The sequence below is a fragment of the Lissotriton vulgaris genome, chromosome 7, assembly GCF_964263255.1.
Source record: "Lissotriton vulgaris chromosome 7, aLisVul1.2, whole genome shotgun sequence".
NCBI lineage: Eukaryota > Metazoa > Chordata > Amphibia > Caudata > Salamandridae > Lissotriton > Lissotriton vulgaris.
In genome coordinates this window covers 291,645,925-291,670,761 of record NC_141695.1, presented here as the reverse complement: position 1 = coordinate 291,670,761, position 24,837 = coordinate 291,645,925, and the positions used below count along the sequence as shown (strand labels likewise).

Below are 24,837 nucleotides of genomic sequence, written 5' to 3'. Positions count from 1 at the left end.
TCCGGTACCTTCTCGTCTCACTGGTTCACACTCTGCAACTCGGGGCTGGCCTCTAGGGCCCCTTGCGGCGGGATGCCTGACTCTCACCTGGTATCCTGCTGGGGTTATCTCGCAGGGGAATCCCAGGTCGGGTTCCCAGGGGACGCTCCTGGATGCCTTTGGGTGAGTCGTGCGCTATGCTCATCGCAATACGCTTGCATACTCCCTCTCTCGTTCTACGAGCTCTTCGGGGTCCGCCCGTTTAGGCCCCGGCCCTCGGTGGCTCTGCGGTTCCTCGCCTGTCCGGTGGTTTTCCCTGGTGGCGAGGGTATCTGCTGGGCGGATGGGCGTGCGGGGGGCGTTCCTCCGCTCCCCGCCCTTCTTGCGGGTTTTGCCGGTCGGGGTTGTTCCTCCGGCATGTCCCCCGTGTCCTTCCCGGGGTCCCTTCCCTGGGGCCTCGGACTCCGGTGGTATCTTTGCCGCTGTTTTCCGGCCAACGTGGTGCCTCCCTTGTCCGGGCTGGTGTTCGGCGTGCTGTTTTGGCTTCTCTTGCCGCACGTTTTTTTGCCTTTCCCGGTGGGAGGTCCTGTGTTATGCCTTTTGGGCCCGGTTCGTTCGGGCCGCTAGCCCTCGTTCCTCCTTGGTTCGCGGGCTTACACAGGCGGGCTTCCTTCCCTACGCTTCGCTGGGTTCGGTGGATCCGGCGGGGACCCGGGGTCGGTCCGCGACTGTTCCCTGGGCCCCCTTAGTGGGTGTCTCCTCGGTGGAGTTTTGTCTGACTTCGGCGTGGTCATCTCCCGCCTGGTACGTGGGTCTCTAGCGGTCCCGGGGGGGGACTTCGCTGGGGCCTTTTCTGAGTGCTGGAGCTGCGGCTCCGGGTTGGCCTCCTTTTCCTGGAGGTCTTGATTTCAGGTTTCCTGTGGTCCCTGTTTTCTTTTCAGTTGGTTTTGCATCAACCTTGGGTTGGTTTCTCTGCATCACCGTGTGGTGTGGTTGTTCTGGTGGTCAATGAAGCCTTGTTGGCTTGGGTATTGGCTCACTATGTAAATCATGTGGCGAGGAAGACTTACGAGGAGGTAATGCCCCGGTTACTTACCGGTAATCTTCATTACTCCGAGTATAGTCTTCCTCGCCACATGAGTTCCCTCCCCCCCTCCCTGTCTGGCTATCGGCTTCATTGTTTGCTTGGTAGATCAGGCTGATTGGTTGGGCCGGCCCGCCTCTTATAGAGGTCAGGTGGGACTGGTCGGCCATGTTGGGAGGGGGTGGGAGGTAGTTTCTTTTTGCTTTGGAGGGTTCTGTTGTGGAGCTAAAGCTCACTATGTAAATCATGTGGCGAGGAAGACTATACTCGGAGTAATGAAGATTACCGGTAAGTAACCGGGGCATTCCCACCTTTTACCATTTGGTAAAATGTGTGCCAACAAACTGCCTAGTTTTACCACTGCATATTTGGGAACAAACAAGCTGTTATGCATGAGTGCAGAAAACTGGTCAATTCGATGCAGCTTGAATGCTCAACCCAGATACTTGCTCATCTAGAAACAAACACAGTTTGAGAAACATAAGCCATGCGCGTAGAATGAGATGGTCATCGTAAGGGCGAGTATATTTACTAATGTGGTCACGGGGTATCCATGAGACAAAAAATACTATACAGGGGAGCAGTGGGAAATCACACACTGAGCTTCCATAGAATGGATCAAGGCAGTAGTTAAGTGGGAAGTGAAGGGAGATGAAGCCTGGCTTCTCTGGCTTAGGTTGTGTGATCTTTAGCTAACTTCACTTTGGACCAGGCTACAGAGGCAGCAGTATTATTGACAGTTACACAAACTGACCTGGAAGTGGTGGGGGAGAGGGGTGTAAAGAAGCTTGATGACAGTGCAAGAGGTAGAAAAAAACTGAACAAATACATCAGCAGCCATGCATGTCCCCTAAAAACTGTCAAAATAGATGTTTGAACCAGAAGATGCGTGAATTTCTTACCAATTAACCACTTCTGTACAGCCTGAGTCACTGCCATTCTGTTCCTGGGACATCCAGAGACAAAGTGCAAATACATCCACTAGAGCCCTTTAGTACATAAAAATACCTTTAATAGAGCCTGCACACGTTGTAAAGAAATGACCTCCTACTAACATTGTACGTTAAGGTGGCTGGAGGAAAATATCTAAAACAGTTTTTCATAGAATAAAATATGTGCGACTGGCCCTCAGCTTTACTAGCCTAACTTTTCGGGCTGGAATCAGAAGAAGAGAGGGGTGAGGATTAAAGGTCAGGAGACCAATCATATGCACACCAGCAGCGGCCCTGGTCGGGAGCATAGTCAGACTCACCGTCTTACAACGCCTGCTATCCACAGACCGCAAAGCGAGGGAAACAGCAGCGCTTTACAAGCAAAGCCTCACAGGTGGCTGACATGCTGTACAATAGCACCCAGGACAAGCATGTTTTGCATAGGGATTTCAGTGAGCATAAAAATAGACATAGAGCGTTCAAAGTACATCCAGTGCGGGGGCAGCCATGCTTTATGAACCATTGGAGAAAGAGAAGACGATGAGTTAAAATAGAGGGGAATGGGGAAGTAAATTTGAGTCCTGCTGTGAGTTCAACAATATGTGATTCTGGGCAACTCAATCTGTTCTCACCTAAAAAAACAAGCTGCTGCGCCGGGAAGGATGGGACAATCAGGTGTGCTCACAGCTTGCGAAACCTTAAAAAAATCGCTCCATAAAAGCGGAAACTGATAATAAAAGCACACAAGAAAAACAGAAGAACAACAGGAAACAGTATGCTACAGCCGATAGGACCTGTGGAAAAGTAAGAGGTAAGCAGAGGAACAAATGATAAGCAAGGGACGGGATTTAAGCCCCTTTTAAGTTTTATATTAAATACAATAGATTTCACAAGCACAGTGCAAGAGTTGTGCAGGTAAAACCTAAAAATGGGTTTTTGAATTGACAACCCATAAAAATATATTGTCACAAATAAGGTCCCACGTGGATTGTAGTTCTGTGGTTGATAGTAAGGGGAAGCGGGACAAAGTTGCAATAAAGCTGTTTTGAAAAGCCCTATAGAAAACATAAATCTTAAGTTTTTTTTAACTTAATCTGCCATAAAAGTTGGTTCTGCAGAACTTGCAAGGAGTTCCAGAGCAATGGAATACGATCGGAGAAAGCACTGCTGCCACATCTGTACTTATGGAACACAGAGTAAGCCAAGTCCAGATGATCTCAGAGGGCGGGACAGAGAGTAGCAGGTGGAGATTTGAAGAGCGAAGGCTAGGAGATGAGACACGGTACTACAAGCTATGGAAAAAATTGTGAAGGAAATTCTGGGGTTAATCAGCAGCAGGGGGATTGACAAAGAAAAGGAGTGGCTTTGAAGAGCCTAGGAGCAGTAATTATCAAACAAGCTGCTTGGTTCTGGACAAATTGAAGCTGATTTTGTAAGAGTCTTTAATGCCCAAGTAGACACTGTTGTAGTAGTGTAAATGTGATCCTATCTGAGCAAATACAGACGCATTTCTGCCATCCAAGCTAAAACAAAAGGTGCATTTGCAAAGTTTATGCATTGGAAAGGTATAATAAGACACAACATTCAAGACCTGGGAAGACATTTGCAAACTGGAGATTAACTTGACCCCAAACTTTTAACATTAGATCAGGACAGGAGTCTAAAATTACAATAAAGCACACTGGTTCAGCACTCCCCAAGTCAAACAATAATCATCAAGTAAAAATTTAAAAAATCCATTCAGTAGGGCTTAACATTTCTTTTATTCTTTTGCTTCATACAAAACTTAGCCAACGCGTTTCGTCCAGAGGACTTCTTCAGGGCTACAAAAATAGATTTACAAAAAAACATATATTACATACTAATATTTACAAATTAAAAACACAATTTATCGTACACTGCAGTCCCAGAATGTGTTATCTGTTATATTCACATTGAAGATCACATTCCAGCTGTAATTACAAATACGTGATCTATTATATATACATTAGTAATCACATTCCATCTGTATTTGTCGACATAATTCACCTACTAAATGGATTTTCAAACATATTTCATTCTATTTATTTTACAGAACATACCAAAGAACAGTCTTTTAACAGAAAATTATGGAAAGAGAACCTAATGAAAAGGATATTAAATACAGTATATTAACATTATAGAACAGTATTTCTAGAAATTTAGGGAAGAGCTATTCCTAACATCAATTTTTTTCCATAGTAATTTAGTCTCAAAACGACGCATGACACTATATCTAAAGGGCTATTGCTTGTCTCATGCACCATAATTAAATGTGTTATTACTGTATTTTGCATGTTAACCTCTAAGGTTCACATGTGGAGCTATCAATCAAGACGACAGTAGAGCACACTATTATTTTACCAAGAACGTGATGTGACTATGCCAATGATGAATCTTACAAAGAATACGTCTGTTCGTGGAATCTTTTTTTTCAAGAGTCCAAGAATGAAAAGGATAGCCACCTATTGCAAGACAGGGAAAAGATCTCCTTACTTAACTATAATCGCTGTGTCCACCATTTTGACACCACTGTATTGGAATGGAGATTTACATACCTTGTTGTTATACTGCTAGCCAGTCTTTTGTATATTTACTACTACTGTTTTGTCAAGACTGCATAGTTAGAGTTGTGCCATATTCCGCATCCAATCTCTGTGGTATATGTAATACCCTTAGTGAAAAATAAAATAATAATAAGGTATATCAGATCATGGGCCATATAGATCATTGATCATATGTATATAATTACAAATGTGCCCAATTTATCAAGTAGAATCTGCACCTTTGTAGTACATGGCTGAAGGTGGGGCACGATGAAAGGACTCGGAAGAACCAAGTGCCAGCGGACCGTGCTTACCCCAAGGGGTTCCACACATGGGTAATGCTCTCTCTCCTCCTTGTGTCTGGGGGGCTCAGGTGAACTGCCTGTCATGAAATGGCACAATGGGATGCTGTGCCCTGGGAGTAGGCTGTTGCGGCAGCCTACATGAGGGATCTGGTCCTGCCTGGGAACCTGATCATGCCCTTTCAAGATGCCGGTGAGTGCTGTGGGAGCAAAGGCTGAGTCTGGGTTGTGACTCTGCCCCCTGAGCCGGCCTGCTACGCCTTTTGCTCTCTAAACTGCTATCCCCTCTAGGGCTCAAAAGATGAGGTGATGTGCTCTGTCAATTCTCCTGGCCCACATCAGACCTCTGCAGTTGGCAGCTTGCCAGTCACCCAGTCCGCCTCCTCCTCCCCTCCAAACTTTATCAAAAGACCAGGTCACTGAGATTTGCTGTGGGAGTGTTAGCAATGGGGTCTCAAGTTGGCAATGGCTGGCAACCCTGTCTCAATAGGGACCATTCTTCCTGAGTCAGGGCAAGTGGACTACCCAATTTAACAACCCCTGCTCAACCCTGTGGTAACGTAGCACGAGCAGTTAGGCCTTTCTCAGGGGCAGTGTGTGAAGTGTTTATGACCACATACAATAAGGCAGTAATGACACCACAAAAGGACACAACTAAGGTAGGTATAGAAAAATAATATCTTTATCTAACAATTTAACTCAAAACTCCCAAAGCGTTTCCACAACTACAATTCACATCAACCCATAGGGACTCAAAAAGACAATAACGTATTCACCAAAGCGTAACACTGACTGAGTTCAGGGCCAGGGCCTACGTGACCTGTTGCGCACCAGGTACCTATCGTTGAAAGGGGACACAGCACTCAGCTTCTCGGAGAAGCGGAGACAGTGACGGGCAGACTCCCAGTGACCACAAGTCTTGGAGGCTGAAGTCCGCAGCGTGCACCCACAATGGTTTGGGCACTCGGGGACAGGCGGGCGCTCAGCAGCAGAAGCACGCGGCTGCGGTGGCCCGGGCTGGTGGTGGCGATGACTCTCTTTTTTTTTATTTTATTTTTTTATTATATTTATTATGCAGTTCATAGCATGATCAAAGCAAATACAAAAAAGTATATACATTAATCCTATTCAAAAGTACATATATATCATAACCAAGAGAGTGAACAAATATTACAGCCTAACTTGGGCTATCATTGGCTAAATGATCAATCATAGGCTGCCAGATCTTATACCCCAGTTGTTTTTTCTTCACTGATCTGATACGATATAAATTAAATTCTAAATTAAATATGTTATAAAACTTTGCCCGCCACATCTAATATTACGGTGCCTCAGTTTTCAACCACATGGAAGCGATACATAAACGAGCAACTGACATAGCCATGAACAAAAAATACCGATTTTGATAATAAAGTGGCATACTGGCCATGTCTTTGCAGAGTCCAAACGTCATCATTTCTCTAGATATTAGCACATCAGATTTTAAAATAGTTGACAAAAATTGGGCAATGGAAGTGAAATAAGAGTTCAAAACTCTGCAATCAAAAAATATATGTGGCGATGACTCTCATTGTGCAGCTCCGTGGTGGGCTCACAGCGGCAGCAACTCTCTCTTAGCTGCAGCTGCCCATGAGACAATCCTCAACAAGGGTGAACAAGGTGCAGGCACGCAGAGGCAGCAGCTCTCTCTCAGCTGCGGCCGCCCGCAGGACAAATCCCAAGGATGCAAAGTTGCCAAAAGTGCGTGCGCTCAGCGGCCACAGCTCTCTCTTAGCTGCGGCGGCTCACAGGACAAATCACAATGATGCAAAAGTTGCTAAAGGTGCGGGCCTTCAGCGGCCACAGCTCTCTCTTAGCTGCGTCGGCCCACAGTACAAATCACGATGATGCAAAAGTTGCCAAAGGTGCGGACGTTCAGGGGCCACAGCTCTCTCTTAGCTGCGGAAGCCCACAGGACAAATCATGATAATGTAAAAGTTGCCAAAGGTGTGGGCGCACAGCGGCCACAGCTCTCTCTTAGCTGCGGCGGCCCATCCGACGAGCCACAATGCTGCAGAAGTTGGCCAGCTGCGGTGGCCCACACGACAGAGGATGGTCTCGACCAGGCTGGCACAATGGTGGACGCCCAGCGGCTACAGCTCTCTCTTAGTTGCCGCGGTCCACACAGATTCAGCAAAGGGCTCAAAGGTGTAGATTCCAGTGGGCTCTCAGCGGCGGCAGCTCTCTCTCATCGGCAGCGGCCCACATGGATACAGCAGAAGAGGTGAGGGTGCAGATTTAGGTGGGCTCGCAGCTGCTGCAGCTCTCTCTTAGATGCAGCGGTCCACACAGGTTTAGCAAAAGGTTCAAAGGTTCAGATTTAGGCAGGCTCTCAGCGGCGGCAGCTCTCTTAGCTGCAGCGGCCCACACAGGTTTAGCAAAAGATTCAAAGGTTCAGATTCAGGCGGGCTCTCAGCGGCGGCAGCTCTCTCTTAGCTGCAGCGGCCCACACAGGATCAGCGAAAGTGTTGAAGGTACCCAGTCCGCGGTCCTCACAGTAGAACTAGAGGCTCCGGATTACTCAACGGAGGCCTAACCTGCAAGTAGAATTCCTCGCACAGGAATTGCAATGGCTGATGGGGTGAAGTATAATGTCCCTGATTCTTCTGCAGGAGGAGCTCTAGATTTAGGTCCTCGGGTAGTTTCTTCGACAAGCTTGGTGGAAGTTTCAAAGTACTATGTTCACTCGGACAGAGTTACGTCTTCACATCCAGAATTAACACACTTGGACAAAGTTCCAGCGCAGCATTTTATACCTAAAAAGTCTTTGTTCTCTAAGGTCGCAAATCACTGACACCAGTCAGAACCAGTTTGGTAGGGTCGGGGAGTACTTGGCTTTCAAGGCTATATAGTGCCCTTTCAGAATGAGGGGGTCTACTATTAGACACCCAGTGGGAGGTGGAGCCATCATTCACCTTGCCAGGCATGGCCCTGCTCGGATCAGAGAGTCACCCCTCTCCACGTTCCGAATACCGATCTCTCTCTCTAGCCAGGTCTGACCCAGCTGGCCCTGCTCCCCCAAAACCAGACGGCCAATACACATATTCGCAACATCCTGCAGTAAAGCTTAGGCAAGAAACTACCGCATTTTCAGGAAAGGTATTTCAAAACATGTGATATATAAACGGTCCATACTAAAAGGTGTCCCTCAATGTTCTAAGCATAAACATAGTAAACTCGAAGTTTCTATCAGGTTCCTAGGGCCAGTTAGGATGATAGAAAGTAATCCTTAACCGGTCCATCCTGGCCTATGAGAACGGATCGTTTCACAGTAGTGACAGTGAAATTGAGGGTAACTCACTAGTGGAACAGGCTACGCAGATGTAGGCATTATGGTTATCCTTATTCATACAGTCATTTATATACAGGAAGCATTCGCGCTGTGGCACTGATTAGCAGTGGCACGGCGCCCAGAACTTCTAAATCCTGCCAACATAAAAGACAGGAAGAGTAGAGGGGAAGGGAGACCAACACCAATGATGCCAGGTCTAACAGGGAGGAGACTCTATGAAGAAAACCTGCATGACTGCACTATAATCAATTGTTAGGAGCCCTTCTTGTTCAGACAGAGGGCCTGTAGAGGTGGGGAAGTTGCAGGACAAAGGGGGCAGCACTAGTTGGCTCAGCTTGTCGTTCAGAGACTACAACTATTAAGTTAGAACATTCACCAGCTCCAGTGGGGAGTAGGTCCCATGGGTCTGTATAGACTGGTCTGCAGGGTCTGTGTGCCCCAGATATAATGTCATCTGCCCTTGTAGAATTGTTTGTGCTTCACATGTTTACTGTTCACACTTTTCTAAAGTTCTGCTTCTCTAACTACCAGTTGTAGCTCCCTAGAAATGGCTGTAATAGCCAATGTTAGCTTAAAAATCACAAAACTTACCTTCTCTTGACTCTGGTACTCTCCTAAAAATAAGATGAGAGTGGGACACCCCCAGAGCTTGGAAAAAGGTCGATATATCCTCAATGAAGGATATTCTAGCATCTACCAAACCTGCGTTAACAGGCGATGCTGTGTCAGAAGAGATGATAGTGAAAAACTGGCTGTCAGAGGCCACCCACACGGTTGACCCTGAAACAAAGTTAAGAACCACTAAACACCGTCCCTCCACCCGATGGTTTACTAATGAACTAGGGGGAAAAAGGAACAATTGTAAGAAATTAGAATGACACAGTGCTCTGAAGTAGACAAAGCCTGATTCAAAGCTGCCTTGAGCACATACAATAAAAATCTGAAGATTCAACAACGCTTTTTCTTTTCTAACCAAATTGTTGAAGCTAACAATAACGCAAAATACATTTTTGAGATTGTGTTACAGTTTATGGACCAGAAAGCCACTGTGACCATCCTAGAGACAAATTCCTCTCTATGTACAAAGCTGAGTGCATTTTTTGAAGATAAAATCTGAAAGATCCATCACCATTTTAAAACAAATTTAAGACAATGAATACACTGGTGATGCTTGAAATCTAATAATCTAATAATGCCCCCAATCAGGATTCACTGTTGCAGTTCAACTGTAAATGAACTAATCAGATTTTTTGAAAAATGAAAATCAGGCTCTCCCCAGGATCCTTTTCCTCCCCAGATTGTGAGGCAAATAGGGGAAAGCCTAAGCCCAACCTACCAGGACCTCTTTGCTACCTCATTGAGTTCTGGGATAGTTCCACCTCCAGGAATAGGATGAATGTCACCCCCTCCTCAAGAAACCAAATGTGAATCCAGAAATCCTTGCTAACTTCAGACCCATCGCTTGGCTCCAAGGTCTCCAATGTTATTGAGAAGATTGTAAATACCCAAACACCTTCCATAGCCTCTACCTCTCACAATCTGGCTTCATGGATTTCCACAGCACGGAGACAGCTCATATGGAAATAACAGACTCCATCAAATTTGCGCTGGGTGCCAGTCAAAACGCAGTCCTAATTTCATTAGACCTCTCTGGAAGCTTTTGACACAATCTCACATGCGATCCTGTTATATCGCTTGGCAGCTATTGGAATGGAGGGGACTGCTCTAGCCTGGTTAAGTTCCTATTTGGAGCACAGAGTACAGGCTGTGTGGCTGAAGCCACTTTATTCTGAGGCAAGATTCTCAAGTGTAGAAGACCTATGGGCTCGGCTCTTTGCCCCCTCACGTTTGAATATTTACATGACACCACTGACAAGCCTTATAGAATCATTCGGTATAAAAGTTGTCTCCTACGTAGATGACCCCCAACTATTGCTGACCTACGAAAAAAATACATTGGAATCTAGGTCAAAATTTGCAGCCTGCATATCAGCAGTAATGGGATAGCTTAAAGCCAACTTGCTCCAATGCAACCCAGAGAAAACATAGTTGGTGCCAACCCTCTGCCCGGTTGGTATGGGGCGTGGGCAAGGAGTTACACTTCACTGTCCCCCTACGGAGGTAGCAAAGGATTTAAGGGGGCTGGTTGACACTCACTTATCCTTCAAATTCCATCTCCCAACAGTGGTTAAAATCTCTTGTTGGTTACTGAGGATGTTGAGAACATTTCTTACCTTCTTGCGATATGAAGCCCAGGAAACAGTAGTCCAATCCTCTCCTGACTTTCTACTCCAACGAATGCAAATGGTACAGAACATGGCAATTTGCCTTTTGTTTAAACTTCCCAAGCAAGCCTCCATCTCCCACTACCGTAACCAATTGCTTTGGCTATCGGTGAAGCAAAGGATTGTGATTAAAGCACTGACAGTGGTGCATTCCACTTTCTATAAGAATGCGCCCAAATACCTGTCTAAAAGGATTGTTGAATTCTGCCCCATAAGAATTCTGAGTTCATAGTCTGCCCAGTTGCTAGCTATACCCTTTACTAAATGGAAGAAATGGGGTGGCTTAGCCTGCTCAGTTCTGGCAGCCAAGTATTGGAACAATCTCCCTCTTCCTCTCAGATGCATCCCAGAGAAGAAATTATTTCACAAGTATTGGAAAACTCATCTGTTTAAACTGTAGGTTGGTTGATACCCTCCATTGGCCATTTGCCCCAATGCCGGGATACTCTTGCAGTAGCTTTGCACTTTAGCAATCCTTTGATTTATTGGTTCATCCAAAACTTACCTGACACATACTTTATTGTTTTCACTGCTGATCTGTATCAATGTTGGGACACAGGCAATAATTTTCCTCTCCATCAACTTCACTTAACTTTATTAGTGCCCATTACCTCTCATCACATTTTAAGCCTGGGTACATTTGAGGTGCATGAGCTGGCACACCCCTCACCTCACACCTCTGTATTATGGTTAGCAATTCTGGGCAAGAGGTTTGAGACTCAAACATAAATGGAGGAGTCAAGTGTTCTGAAACCTACTCGGCATATGCTAGGGGGGTCTTGTGGGTCAGACCAGGTGTGCCATTTATCCTGGTGGAACAGCAGATTGACCCAGAGGGCAAATATGTGTTGGGGTCAGCCAGATTAGATGGGAGAGACCTACACATCTCAGGATCATACGCTTATAACCCAGCTCAACCAGCATTTTAAAATAATACACCAGGCGCCTTAGCAATAGTAGCCACTGGACCATTGTTGATAGCAGGAGACTGGACTCTGGTCACAAACATAAATACAGAACCTGGTGTGCAGTTTTGAAGCCCTCTCTACATGGGTCTCAGAATTGGGACTGGTGGACCTTTGGTGAGCTGTATATCCCACGTCTAGAGAACATTTCCCCTGTGCACACATTGCACACATGCATTGATATCTTAATAGCCACAACACCCTTATCAGACTTAGTGTGATGTATAAAAGTCTGCAATGGGTCTCTGGTCAAGGGGAGTTAAATCCTACTCAAGCAGCAACCTAAGGAGTAAGACAAAATGTTTGAGGGAAGACTACCCTAAGGCTGTAAGGTCTAACAGGCACACAGAGAATATGCATTTCCAGCTGGTGTCTTCAAATGACTGCTTTACTTGACGCAGATTACAAGCGCACACTGTTACCAAGGCCATCAACACATTCTTCTAAGTGAATGAATGCTCTGAGAACAGCACGATTACAGAATGGGTGGCATTTAATATTAGTATCAGAGGTACAGGTATGTGCACCTCCAAAAGGGTACGCAGGGCACTTCAAGATTATATGCAATAATTAAAGGACAAACGGAGACATCTAGAAAGATCACAGGTTTCGGACTCTTGTGGCAGTGTTTTTGAAAGTTAAAAAATAGAGTGCTATGATGTAGAGCAATGCCATATCATGGCCTGTTTTATCAATTTCAACTACTGTACAACATGGCTAATTAAATACCTACAAAGCCAATAGCTCTCGTAGGTGAGACCTATTGGCTTTGCCAATGCTTGTTAGAAGGTTGGTCACCTGGAACTTTGGGTGTTATTGGTGGATTTTGTTCTATGCCATGCTAAGTTTGTTTATTCATGCCATGCTGAATTAGCTGCCTCTCCCCTGCAGTGCCACAGAGTTATTTATATGCTCCCCATTTTCTATGCTGTGCACTGCAAACTGTGTAGCTACTGCCTCTAAACCACGCTTCCTTCATGGGATGGTATTATTCACGACATGGTGGTACTTTGAGATTCCTAAACCTGCCAGGTTTAGAAAGCAACATGTTTTTCTTTACCTTTATTATTTTAATGTATTTTTAAAATGTTGTTTTGTTTGCTGGATCTTTGTTTTATTGGTTGTATTAATGGGTAAAAGCAAGAACTGCTCGTACTTTTGGAAGCTATTGTTTTGTTTTTGTTGAGCTACTCTACATAGTGCATCTTTTGTAGGTGTTTCTGTCATCTGCTCCCTCCCACCTTCCCGTAGTCTGTGTCCGCTTATTATTTAGCCTTCACCACTGTTTGCAACAGCATCTTGGCCACATCCTAACTGTGTCTTTTATAAACAATTTTCTTTTGCTGAATTTATGTGTTTAACTTGTGACCATGAGGGGACCTTGCACATAAGTGTTTGTTTATTGTTAGCTCAAGCACACATTATATCACATTGAGGGAACTGCTTGTCTGTTATACACACACTCTGTCGCATTCAATTTCCTTTGAGATAAAAAAAGTGTGGTTCCAGTGCTGACAATAGACTTTTACGAGTTCCCTAGCTTCAAAGGCCACTGATCTGCAGATAAGGAGACTCTTGTACCCAGATGTTGTTGCTATGCATACTCCTCATAGTTCCCAGTTCCCTGCAGCTCAGCCAGTGTGAGTGTAAGGTAATGGAATGTTGATGAGTGCCTAGTTGGTATGAATGCAGTGGGCTGACCAGCAAGGATGCTGCTCCTGGTGGGCATTTACTCTGAACCTGTAACTAATATATAACTCATACAATAAACCAACATCTTATAGTCTACGTGACTTGACTACTTGGCTACCTAACTACATGGGACTATCTGCATCAACACTTGCGACGATTTAGAAACTGAACCACTTGTGTAAAGATTGTAGAGACAAAGTATAGGGAATTTGTAGATATTGATGAACCTACTGTAACCAACAAAGAGGAAGGTAATTGAAGTAGTAGATACCCTAAGCCCCACCAGTATCTTCATCAACAGAGAATCTGCTTAATTTGAGGGCAATTTAGGGGCGGCCTTAGGCATGTGCAAGCTGTGCACCTGCACTGGCCGCCAAACTCCAGGGGCCGCCACGCCAATATATATCCTTAATATAGTAATCCTCTGAGGATAGGTACATATTTGCGTGACGGCCCCTGGCAGGGATTTGGCAGCCTCCGGCTCTGTTCCACTTCCAAACACCCTGCGCCCCCCCTCTTCACTGTTCTTCACACCTGCGTTCCTCCTGGTTCCTGATTAGCTTCTTTTTTTCCCTACCCACTGCTAGCCCGCTGGTACAGGCGTATATAAGCCACGGCCACAGCCAATCTTTCTCTGTGGGGAGGCTGTGGGTCCGGGACCCCTGTCATGGCCCTGGCACTGCAGCCGTCTGTGCCAGTCCCTCACGTCGTGTGTCACAATACCCTGCTCCTCCTAAATGTTATCGTTCTGAGACGAATTCGGAAGGGTAGGAGCAGCCGCAGGTACTGGTCATCTAACACCTTTTCTGGACGTTTTATTAAAACACCTTCCTGAGCCCTGGGGGGCTCTGCCCCGCCCAGACCCCCTCTTCCGGGGCCCCCTACCTACGCTCTCAGCCAGGGGCCGCCATGAGCCTAGAGCCGCCCCTGGGCAATCTAATTCAGGTGACTGTTCACTGATTAACATAGAAGGCAGCATTTTCATTTCTAGCGAATTGGCAATGAGTTTATTTATTTTTATCTAAGAAGTTTTATATAGTGCTGGCCTGACCCAAGGGTATCGGAGCGCTTTATATCAGTTACAATGCAGAAAATCACATAATACAATAATGCAGAAAATCACATAATACAATAAAAGTATGGGTCATTGGCTCACATAAAGCTGTATTAAAACTCTCAATCAGCAGATTGAACTCAACCTTCGACTCTGTGTCCGCATGGCTTTATGCGGACACAGAGTCGAAGGTTGAGTTCAATTTGCTGATTGAGGGCTTTAATACAGCTTTATGTGTGCATGTTGGGAGCACCCTCTAACGTCAGCTGGCAGTGAGTGCATTTTGAATTTCACGAGTAATGACTTGAACCACCCCGTTGGGTGAAGCGTACCTCGCTATTTAAGGGGACAACAAATATTTGCATGCCTAGCCACACTGTGTTTAAAGGATTAATTGGTGACAAACTGTTATTTGGAAGTGTTATTGTTTAATGGCATATTCTTATGGGAGCGCAAGTCGCGTGACTAGTCGCGTACGTTCTGTGGATTCTGGAGCTCCTGATGCAGCGTGCTTGGAGTGAGGTGTTATTGCTTAAAAGCTTACCATTATGGGAGTGCAAGTCGTGTGAATGGTCTTGCGTGCATTTTGTGAATTTCTCAGCTATCGATTCAGCATTGTGTGCAGCAAGGCAAAATTAAAATGGAGATTGACTTGGAAATGAAGTAAAGCATGTTTACCAAACAAGCCCTAATTCCTGTATAGAGCGACGCTTACAGCCTGATTCATGAAGTAAAAGTGCGCCCGCAATCGCAGCGAAAATGCAATTGCGGGCGCAATTTCCGTAATCGGCATTCAACATCAAAATTGCGAACTCGCAAACACATAATAGCAAATTCGCTATTATATTTGCAGAATCCCGGTAGGAGAGCATTAGCGAATCGGAAAAAGCGACAAACCACGGATTCTGCGAAATAAATAGCGAATTCGCTATACAATCGCAATCGGTATTCATGAAAAATCGCAAATAGCGAAAAACCCAAAAATCGCATTTTGCGCCGCGCAAATTAAGGACAACTCAAAGCTGGTGGTAACCATAAAAGCCATGCAAAAATTACATTTAAAAAACCGTTGGCCAATCACCAACAGGTTCAGGCCTGACCAATCACACATAAGGACAATCAGCAGCAGCAGCATTAGGAGTTCCACAATGCCAGGAATGTACATGGTGGTGAGGCGTCGAAGGCTACAGCGATTAGCACGGAGGAGACGCAGGATCCAGGACAGGATTTTCCGCCAGCGGGTCACCTTGCTGGGCCAAACCAGAGAGCAGATATATGCAAAATACAGGCTGAATGGGGAAATGATAATGCAGCTAATACAGGACCTTGACCCCCAGATGCAGCACCCAACAAGCCGTACCAATGCGGTGCCTACACATGTGCAGGTATTGTGTAGCCTGCACCTCCTGGCCTCAGGGAGTTTCCAGGGGATAGTAGCGGCTGCTGGGGGGATATCCCAGCCCACCATGTCACGCTGCCTCCACACTTTTGTTGACGCTATGCTCACCCAGCTACACCGTCACATCAAATTTCCTGCCAGCCAACAGGAATTGGACATGACCAAGCTACAATTCTACAATGTAGCCCATTTTCCACATGTACTGGGATACATAGACTGTACCCACGTCGCCATCTGCCCACCAGCTGCCACGGAGTATATGTTCCGCAATAGAAAGTCCTACCACTCCCTCAACATCCAGATGGTCTGCAATGCTAAGACATACATCACTGATATTGTCGCACAGTACCCAGGGAGTAGCCATGACTCCTTCATATTCCGGCACAGCGGCCTCCACACACGACTGGTCAGGGGAGAGTTTGGGGAAGGACAACTACTTGGTAAGTACACTTTGTCGACAATGTCACATTGCTATGAAGTAACAGCGCAGCACAGGCAATCACCATCTGCTCCTCTCATTCAGGTGACAGTGGCTACGCCCTCCGTGAATACCTCCTGACCCCATACCTCAACCCTGCTACACCCCAGCAACGGCGCTACAATATTGCACACATACGGACAAGGAATTGCATAGAAAGGACATTTGGCCTGCTCAAGAGCAGGTTCCGCATACTGCACAAGACAGGTGGGACCATGTATTACAGTCCTGCAGTGTGCTGCCGCATTGTGGCTGTCTGTGCAATACTACATAACATTGCAACCAAGCGCCGGATACCTGTCGACATCTCTGGCAGTGAATCTGAAGGGGACAACCGGCCACCTGCACATGCGCGCCATGCACGCGGGGAGAACCCAGCTGAAGGCCACAGACGTCGCAACCACATCACAGTGAACAGTTTCTAGTGCACCCTCTTCCCTCACACCACAAATCACTAATGCATGCAAAATGTAATAATGACACAACGCTAATGTGTGTTGCAAAATAAATGTATTTGTTTAAATCACAAAAAAGGTACCAGTTCAACTATCTTCCACTAACAGTATTACTGCATACTGCAGTGTCAAAGGACAGGGCAGGCTTATAGTCAGCCTGTGCCTGTTATTGTCAAATGTACTCAAGTGCGCCTCCTGCGCGTTCCACCCAAGTGCCTCTGAGGCGCATCCTCTTCCGGGGCATCTGGACCTGGCATGGGCCTGGTGCTGCGGCTGAGTGGCGGGACTTGTGAGGCAGAGTGGCTGCTGATGCTGGATTCCCCCTCACTAACATCATCACCCCCCAACAGTGGCAGGTAGAGCAGGAGGGTGTAGTGCCGTAACCGCCGTGGTCAGGTGCTCCAGGATCCTGGTCATGTCCTCACAGCACTGGACAAGTTGGTGCTGCTGTGCTAGTGACCGCCGCGACAACTGTGAAGTTGCATTGGCTGCAACATAATTTGACCTGCTGTAGGATGCCAGCCGGCTCATGAGCTGATGGTGGCGCCGGCGTGCTGCACTGCGCTGAGTAGTCATCGCAGCAGTGTTGGCCTCCATGGCTGCAGTCATGCGGGCCATTCCCTCCCCCACACCTGCCATTGCTGCAGTCATGTTATCCATACGCTCCCCCATACCTGCCATGGCCGCCGTCATGCGGTCCATGCGGTCAGCGACTCCGGCCACATTGCGCCCAATCTTGTGGAGCTGGAGCTGAATGGCACCTTGCTGCCGTGCCTGGCGCTGATGGATTCTCAACATGCGTCTTTCGACGCTCATACGCGCCAGCCCCTGTCCATTGCCCCTCCTGCTGCTTGCTGCAGTGGTGTGCTGGCGAGACCTGCCACGCCTGCTCTGCTGGCCTGACACTGTGGCTGGCTGCTGTGTTGCAACTGTCGCGGGCCCAGATGTTGTAGCACCAGCTGCTGGTGGTGTCACAGCAGGCGTTGCTGGTGCGGCAGGGACTGGAGGCACACTAGTCGCGGGCCTGGCTGCGGCTGTAGGTGGTGCGCCAGATGCAGGGGGCACAATAGTCGCAGGCCTGGCTGCGGCTGTTGGTGGTGCACCAGATGCAGGGGGCACAATAGTCACAGGCCTGGCTGTGGCTGTAGGTGGTGCGCCAGATGCAGGGGGCACAATAGTCGCAGGCCTGGCTGTGGCTGTATGTGGTGCGCCAGACGCAGGGGGAACACTGCTGGTGGACCTGGCTGCTGGTGTTGTTTTAGCGGCAGGGGCTGGTGCCTGTGTTTGTGGTGGCACCTCCTCCTCCTGGGCCTCCTCATCAATTTGCAGCCTTTCACTGTCGCTGCTTTCAGCGCCACCTGTGAGGGTAAGTGGACGATCATTAGTTGCATGTATCTGTCAGACGTGCAGTTGCTACATGCATGCTGGGTGACATTCCCTGAATGGCTGTGGCTTTGCGTACTTTGGAACCCGTCTGGCTGCATTGTGGTACTACTACATTGTGGCCACACTACATCTCCCACAATGCTTCAGGGCATTTTCTGATGTGCAACAATGGCATGACTATGGGAAATTATGGGAGCCTATTTGGTCATGGACATTCATAGGGGACAGGGTCGCAGTCGCATGCCACTTACCTTGGGTGTCTTGGGTGGTGCGGGATGAGTCTAGACGTGTGAAGCCAATGCACGCCTCCCTCTCAAGGGTGTTTTCCACCTGGTCCTCCATGGGTGTGTTAGGAGGGACTGTAGGTCCGCCACCTCCAGTGCCCGACGACTCTCCAAGGCGCTCCGCCACCTTCTCTTTGGCACGACCTCGAAGGTCGTACCATCTTTTTTTCAGTTCTTCTAGTGACCTATCGGCCACACCCACGGAGTTGACAGTAGAGGCAAGTCCCTGCCAGATCCTCCTTTTTTCTTGCTCCGGGACCCTCCTGGAGTCTTTACCAAAGAGTTTGTCGTGGTTGGCCACCACCCCTTCAATCAAATGTTCGAGCTCCTGCTCTGAAAATTTGAGCTTCCTCTTCCGCCCTGTGGTGTTGCTGGGGCCAGGAACAGGTTCCTCTGACATGGCAGCAATGTAGTTGCAGAGTACAAATCACCAGAATAGCAGCAGCTCTCCCACTTGCTCCCTCGAGGTCTGCCTCACTGTGGTGAATGGGGGTGGGAACTGGCTGCTTCCTGGTTGTGATGTCATTACTGTGCTCGAAATGCAACTTCCCGTTTTCCCGATCTCGCGATTTTGCGATCTCGCAAATAGCGATATCGCAAATAGCGATATCGCTATTTGCGAGTTCGCAATCCCGACGCGGGTAGCCGGAAATAGCGATTTTTCTGCGATTATCGGTAATCGCAAACGGAATTTGCGCCCGCGTGCGAATCGCATTTTTTTATCGCTAATCTTCATGAATTCAGATTTGCGATTTCTCAATAGCGAATCGCAATTTTTCGCTATTTGAGAATCGCAAAACCCGTTTTTCATGAATCAGGCGGTTAGATCTTTTGCATCTTTGGGAAGGATGTAATTGGCATTGGCAGTAGATTTTTGCGTCAACGTGTCGAAGCAAAATTGACTCTGCAGCATGCAATTGTGGTGGAATTATAGCTCCTATGAAGGAAGTGAAGTTTGTAGGTTGGGAGCAGTATATCACCACAGAAGGAGGCTGGGCAATAAGGAAATTATTTTCAAAACCTTGACTTAGTTTCCATTGAACTTGTGCTACGCAAGGGTTGCAAGCATATGACTGGATATTTCACTATGTCTTGGAAAAGCTGTGAAGTGTTCACAAGTATTGAGTATTTGAGAGTAATTTCGGGTGAGAGGTCACTCACCGGGGACTTTGGGTGTTATTGGTGGATTTTGTTCTAGTCCATGCTAAGTTTGTCTATTAATGCTATGCTGAATTAGCTACCATTGGTGGATTTTCAATGTGATTCTGAATTACTGATGAGTATATTTTTAGATTGTATTTTTGAATGCTATTCTTAATCTGTTGACTGTGTATTTTTATTAATGCCATGCTAAATTTGTAATGAGGTCTTGTACCCCTGTTCCTGTTAAGTGTGTGTCATGTGTGATGCAGTATAGGGTGAGTGTGTGGGTTGCACCCTTATGTTGTGAATTTTCCTACTTAAGGGGTTAAGGAGAAGTGTGGGGGTGTGTGTTGCACCCTAATGTAGTGAAGTGTCTTTCCTAGGGGCATGTTTGTTGCAGCCTGCTGATATTGCGAGTGTCCTTCATTAGGGGTCAATGATTATCTGTGTGTAGTAGGGGATGTATTCGTTCCATAAGTCCTGTAGTGGATGTACCTGTTTTGATTATTTATGAGTTGAATATTTATAGGACATTTACTGCCATCTTTTGTCCTTTTGTAATTGATGATTTATGAGTTGAATATTTAGGGGACTGATTCATTGTTTATTTCCATCTAACATCTGTTGGTATTTTCAAGTGTTTCTCTACAGGGGGGAGATGTGTTGTACCCAGTGGTTATTGTGATGCATCCTCTCCATAGTTCCCAGTTCTCTGCTGCTCAGCCAGTGTGAGTGTGATGGAATGGAATGTTGATTAGTGCCTAGTTGGTATGGATGCAGTTGGGGAGAGTGGGCTGAGCAGCAAGTATGTTGCACCTGGTGGGGCATTTACTCTGAACCTGTAACCAGTAACTAAGATATAACTTATACAATAAACCTACATTTCATAATCTATGTGACATGCCTACACGGGATTACCTGCATTTACAACAGAGACCTGCATTGCTATGTGTTTCGTTATGTACAGAGTTGAGGCCTTTGAAGTTGGGGAATAACATTCAAGTCCCACCAGCACCACAACTTCTTGTGGTTGAGGTGCAAATTAGTTAATGTGGACATGTAAAACATTTTTTAATCATAGTCCTTCCCCTTAATATTGCAAGTGAAAGCTGTATGGGAAGCCGATATCTCAAACAAAATAGACCTTGCATGTGACGGCTTGTTTATTTTCCTTTATTTCACCTTAAACAATACTGCCTTTCAATTCTCTTGTAAAAACAGCTTAAAAGAATTGTTAGACAGCTTTAAATAATATTTGTGACTGACCTTAACTACAATCTAAGTTTTATTCCCCTAGACCAATGCTACTTTTTTAATCTTTTGTCAAGAAGCCTTAAACAATTGTTGTGACTGCAAGATCACAAGATGTGTGCAAGGTACACTGGAAAATGTTACCTTTCACTCATTTCAGCTAATGAATGTCCAAAAAGCAACCATGAGGGTAATTACATTCAGTTTTAAATGGACCTTTATTCCACCTCGAAAAATGCTGCCCTTCAATTCTTATGTTAGACAGCTTTAAACAATAGTTGTACCGGCAAAAACACAGAAGGTATGCAAGGCACACAGGAAAGTGTAACCCTTCACTAATTGTAGCTGATAGGTGTCTAAAAAGGGGCCCAGAGGGCAACATTTACATTTAGCTTTAAATGTGCCTTTATTCCACCTCGGACTATGCTGCCTTTCATTTGTTATGTTAGACAGCTTAAAACAATATTTGTGACTGCACCTTTTACCCACAACCTAAGTTTTATGTTCAGCTTTACACTGCCAAAAAAATAGCTTCAAGGGCACACATTTGCTTTGCTTTAAAAATAAATAGCATTCATTCTTAGCTCAAGTACACATTATCAAATTTGGGGAACTGCATGACTATTACACACACACACCCTGTCCATTCTGTTCCCCTTTAAATTGGAAAACCTGCTTCACACCTCTCTTTAATTGCAGTGTAAGGGGGAATTTAATTCATCTTTTTTACATGTGCACATTAATTACTTTGCACCATAATCGCAATCATTTCCATTCATTTGAATTAAATGATTTCATAAACCAAATTAAACAGTATTTTCCATTAAACATTATGGGGCTCATTACAATGTCGGGCGGAAAGCCTCCTCCCGACAGTCGGAATCTCCTCGAATGTGTCAGATCCCTTCCGATCGACTCGGTCGGTTTACATTCCGACCGCCCGATTACAATGTTCGCGGTCAGAATGCAAACTGCGCGGTTATTCCGAATCTATTCAAAGCGACTCGCAGAGTATTCCTCTCGGTCAGACCCGCATCATAAACCCCTATGGACAGCGTTTCCACCCTCGGGATTATGATGTCGATTTCCACCAGCCTTCCTGTGTCGGCCTGTCCGACACGAAAAGGCTGTCGGGAAGAGACTTTGGGGGCCCCTAGCAGGGCCCTCAAGGCCCCTCGGCCTACAGTTGATGGCTGAGGTGGTACCTAAGGGACTCCCCTGCAAAACCCTGCACTGTGTGGCAGGCACCGTGAAGTGCCTGTGATAGGGTGCAAGGTTTTCCGCAAACACCCCATTTCCCAATAGGAGCATGTGTTACAGCTGGGTGTCGGGTGGAACACGAGCTCCCATAGGGAACAATGGGACTCCGACCTTACAGTGTTCAGTCGCATTGTAATCCAGTGGTTAGAACTGCAGACGGCAAGTCATTCAGTTCTGATTCCAAGTCGGTTTTGGGTAGAGGCTTTCATAATACTTATTTAAGACAGCCATTGTTCGTTGTTACTTCCCTTTCATTTCATATTTTAATTCAAAGCTCTTACCATCCCTCACACGTTAATAAATAACAAATTAATAAAAACTGTTTCATAGCACTTTCACATAAAACTCTAAACATACTGTGCAACTCACAATGCTGAAAAACACAGCTAAAATAAACCAAACCAATAGCTCTCGCAGAGGAGAGACCTATTGGCTTTGCCAATGTTAGTTTTACTATTTTTGCCACGTTTCTATCATTCCTTTCTAACATTAATTTTCTTTGTATTTTTCCAGTATGCCACTATAGATACTTTGATGATATCATATACACAAGGGAGGATCCCTGCCCTTGCCCGGACAACACAACATTGGCTGCTGGCAAAGCTTGGCTGAAAACATCCTGGTGTTATCTACCAGGTAAACACACTTGTATGCATATTTTTGTCTCAACAAACCCTCTGTTTATCAACTCATGTGCATATTATGCAAAATGTGCAGTGCATTTTTTAACTATATTTCTTTATTTAAAAATGTTAGATTGTTGTGCACGGTTGGATTAAACACTAAGAGATACCCAGATAGGAAAAACCTCAGTGACTAAAGACACTTCGAAGGTCGAATGCGTGACATGATTGTCATCGCACCATGGTAATTATCAGCATCTAGAGGCTGGGTAGTGATGATTTAAAAAACAATTATGAAAGGCAATTGCATCTCTAGGTACTAAAATGGGATGGCTGCAAAGCTAGTGAACTCCTGCAATTCATTGTTTAAATTCTGTGGCCATTGTACTAATAGCAGTTGCCGTGCACTATCACTGCAATACTAATACATTTAACAGTGATACACCTTGGTGCACAGCTTCAAAGGGGTAGTATTTATTCAGTTGCTAAAAAGGATTTAAAAAACTGTTTCATGAAAAGATTGTGGCTATACTAAAATCTAGCAAAATTCTAATGTCATTGTCTTCAATATTCTTTTTTCCAAAAATACATGGTCCAAACAACGCTTATATCACAAAGTAGTCTTTTATTTGTGCTTATTTCATGAAAGACACCCACAAACCACCTTCGTTTTTCTTTCCTACACATAGTGAACTTTTTCTGAGCAATATCATGTTGTATTGATAAGATTCAAATTCCATGTGTCTTATGTAATGATTGCATCTCCATCATATTCTGAAGGTCCACTAACTATCATAGCCTCTTAGTAATCATGCATATCCGAATTATGTAGTTATTTGACCAATTTATAATGTTCTTCGAGTTCTGCTGTGCTCTGGAGCCCTCATCCTGTCAGGTGAACTACATTTGCACACTGTGTTCTTTGATGATGATGATGAAATTGATAGAGCGTGGCTGATAACCTGGAATAGTGTGCAGTGGCAGAGTATTTGGCAAAGACAGAGCAGAAAACTAGTAGCTCTGGATAAAAGAGAGAAGCTTTATTGAATAATACAGGCTACATTTTGAAGAAGAGGCTTTTCATAATGTTTTAGCGAAACTGTGGTGGCCAGAGAGAGGCAAAACCTGCTTGTGATAGACAAAAAAAACATGCATCAAAACCATCATAAGCAATATGATTAGAAAGAGTGCTATTATTTGTTCCAAAAGATGCCAGAAAGTCTAAGAGAGCAGCAAGCAGCAAGGCACTCGGACCCCCGTTTCTCTGCCGCCAGACCATCAGGGTTAACTCCAGGCGGTACGTTTTTAAAAGGACCAATTACCCCCTTCACAGCGAGCAAGCCAGCACACAGACCCCCATTTTTCAGGCCACGTTTCTAATCAATCCCACTCCAGGAGGGCCCGAATATGACAAAATCATGCCTTTTTAAGCGAAACGATTCAGAAAAGGGGGTGATTCAGAAAAGGGGGTGGTGATGAACAAAGTGTATGAATTAAGCAGACCACTCTTACCCAGTCCAAAGATCAGGGCTTGATCCATCACCGTTTTTTAGCTCACTGCACCATCCCAGCTCAGAACCTGGCTACATGCAAATTAGTCTGTTCTTGTCCCAGTGCATGATGGGAACAGGGCAAACCAAACTACCAAGCCAATTCTTATACTGGGAAGGAAACAAGCTTCCGGGGACCGGTTTCTGGCATTTCAGCCGTCGTCGGCCCGGCTTGCTTGAATCCTGATGGTGCAGTGAGCAAGGGACTCATGTCTGAGTATACCCTGCCACACCTATAGTGGCCAAAAACGATTCAGAAAAGGGGGTGGGGATCAACAGAGTGTCTGAATTAAGCAGACCACTCTTACCCAGTCCAAAGGTCAGGGCTTGATCCATCACCGTTTTTTTAGCTCACTGCACCATCCCAGCTCAGAACCTGGCTACATGCAAATTAGTCTGTTCCTGTCCCAGTGCATGATGGGAACAGGGCAAACCAAACTACCAAGCCAATTCTTATACTGGGAAGGAAACAAGCTTCCGGGGACCGGTTTCTGGCATTTCAGCCGTCGTCGGCCCGGCTTGCTTGAATCCTGATGGTGCAGTGAGCAAGGGACTCATGTCTGAGTATACCCTGCCACACCTATAGTGGCCAAAAACGATTCAGAAAAGCGAAAGGCAAGACACATAGAAACCTGTAACGACTCGGACTTATTTGCAGCGGAATAATCTACCGCTCTCGCAGGAGTCTCGCCACCTTTCACTATCATGACTATTGGAATCCCTTTGTAATTGCGTAAAAAATCCAAAACCTGCACTGGCCATATAGTTAAGATATCCCGGATATATTGATTCAAGCTCCCGGAAAAAACCTTGCTAAGAT

General features: G+C 45.8%; 1 protein-coding gene across 1 annotated transcript in view; it reads left to right on the top strand.

The window, feature by feature from the left end:
* LOC147701413 (HLA class I histocompatibility antigen, B alpha chain-like) overlaps positions 1 to 24,837 on the top strand; it is a 414,542-nt gene that overhangs the window by 198,807 nt on the left and 190,898 nt on the right. The window contains exon 3 of the mRNA XM_086928648.1: positions 22,358 to 22,480. Coding sequence (XP_086784774.1) covers positions 22,358 to 22,480 — 123 coding nt within the window. The remainder of the gene's footprint in view (positions 1 to 22,357; positions 22,481 to 24,837) is intronic.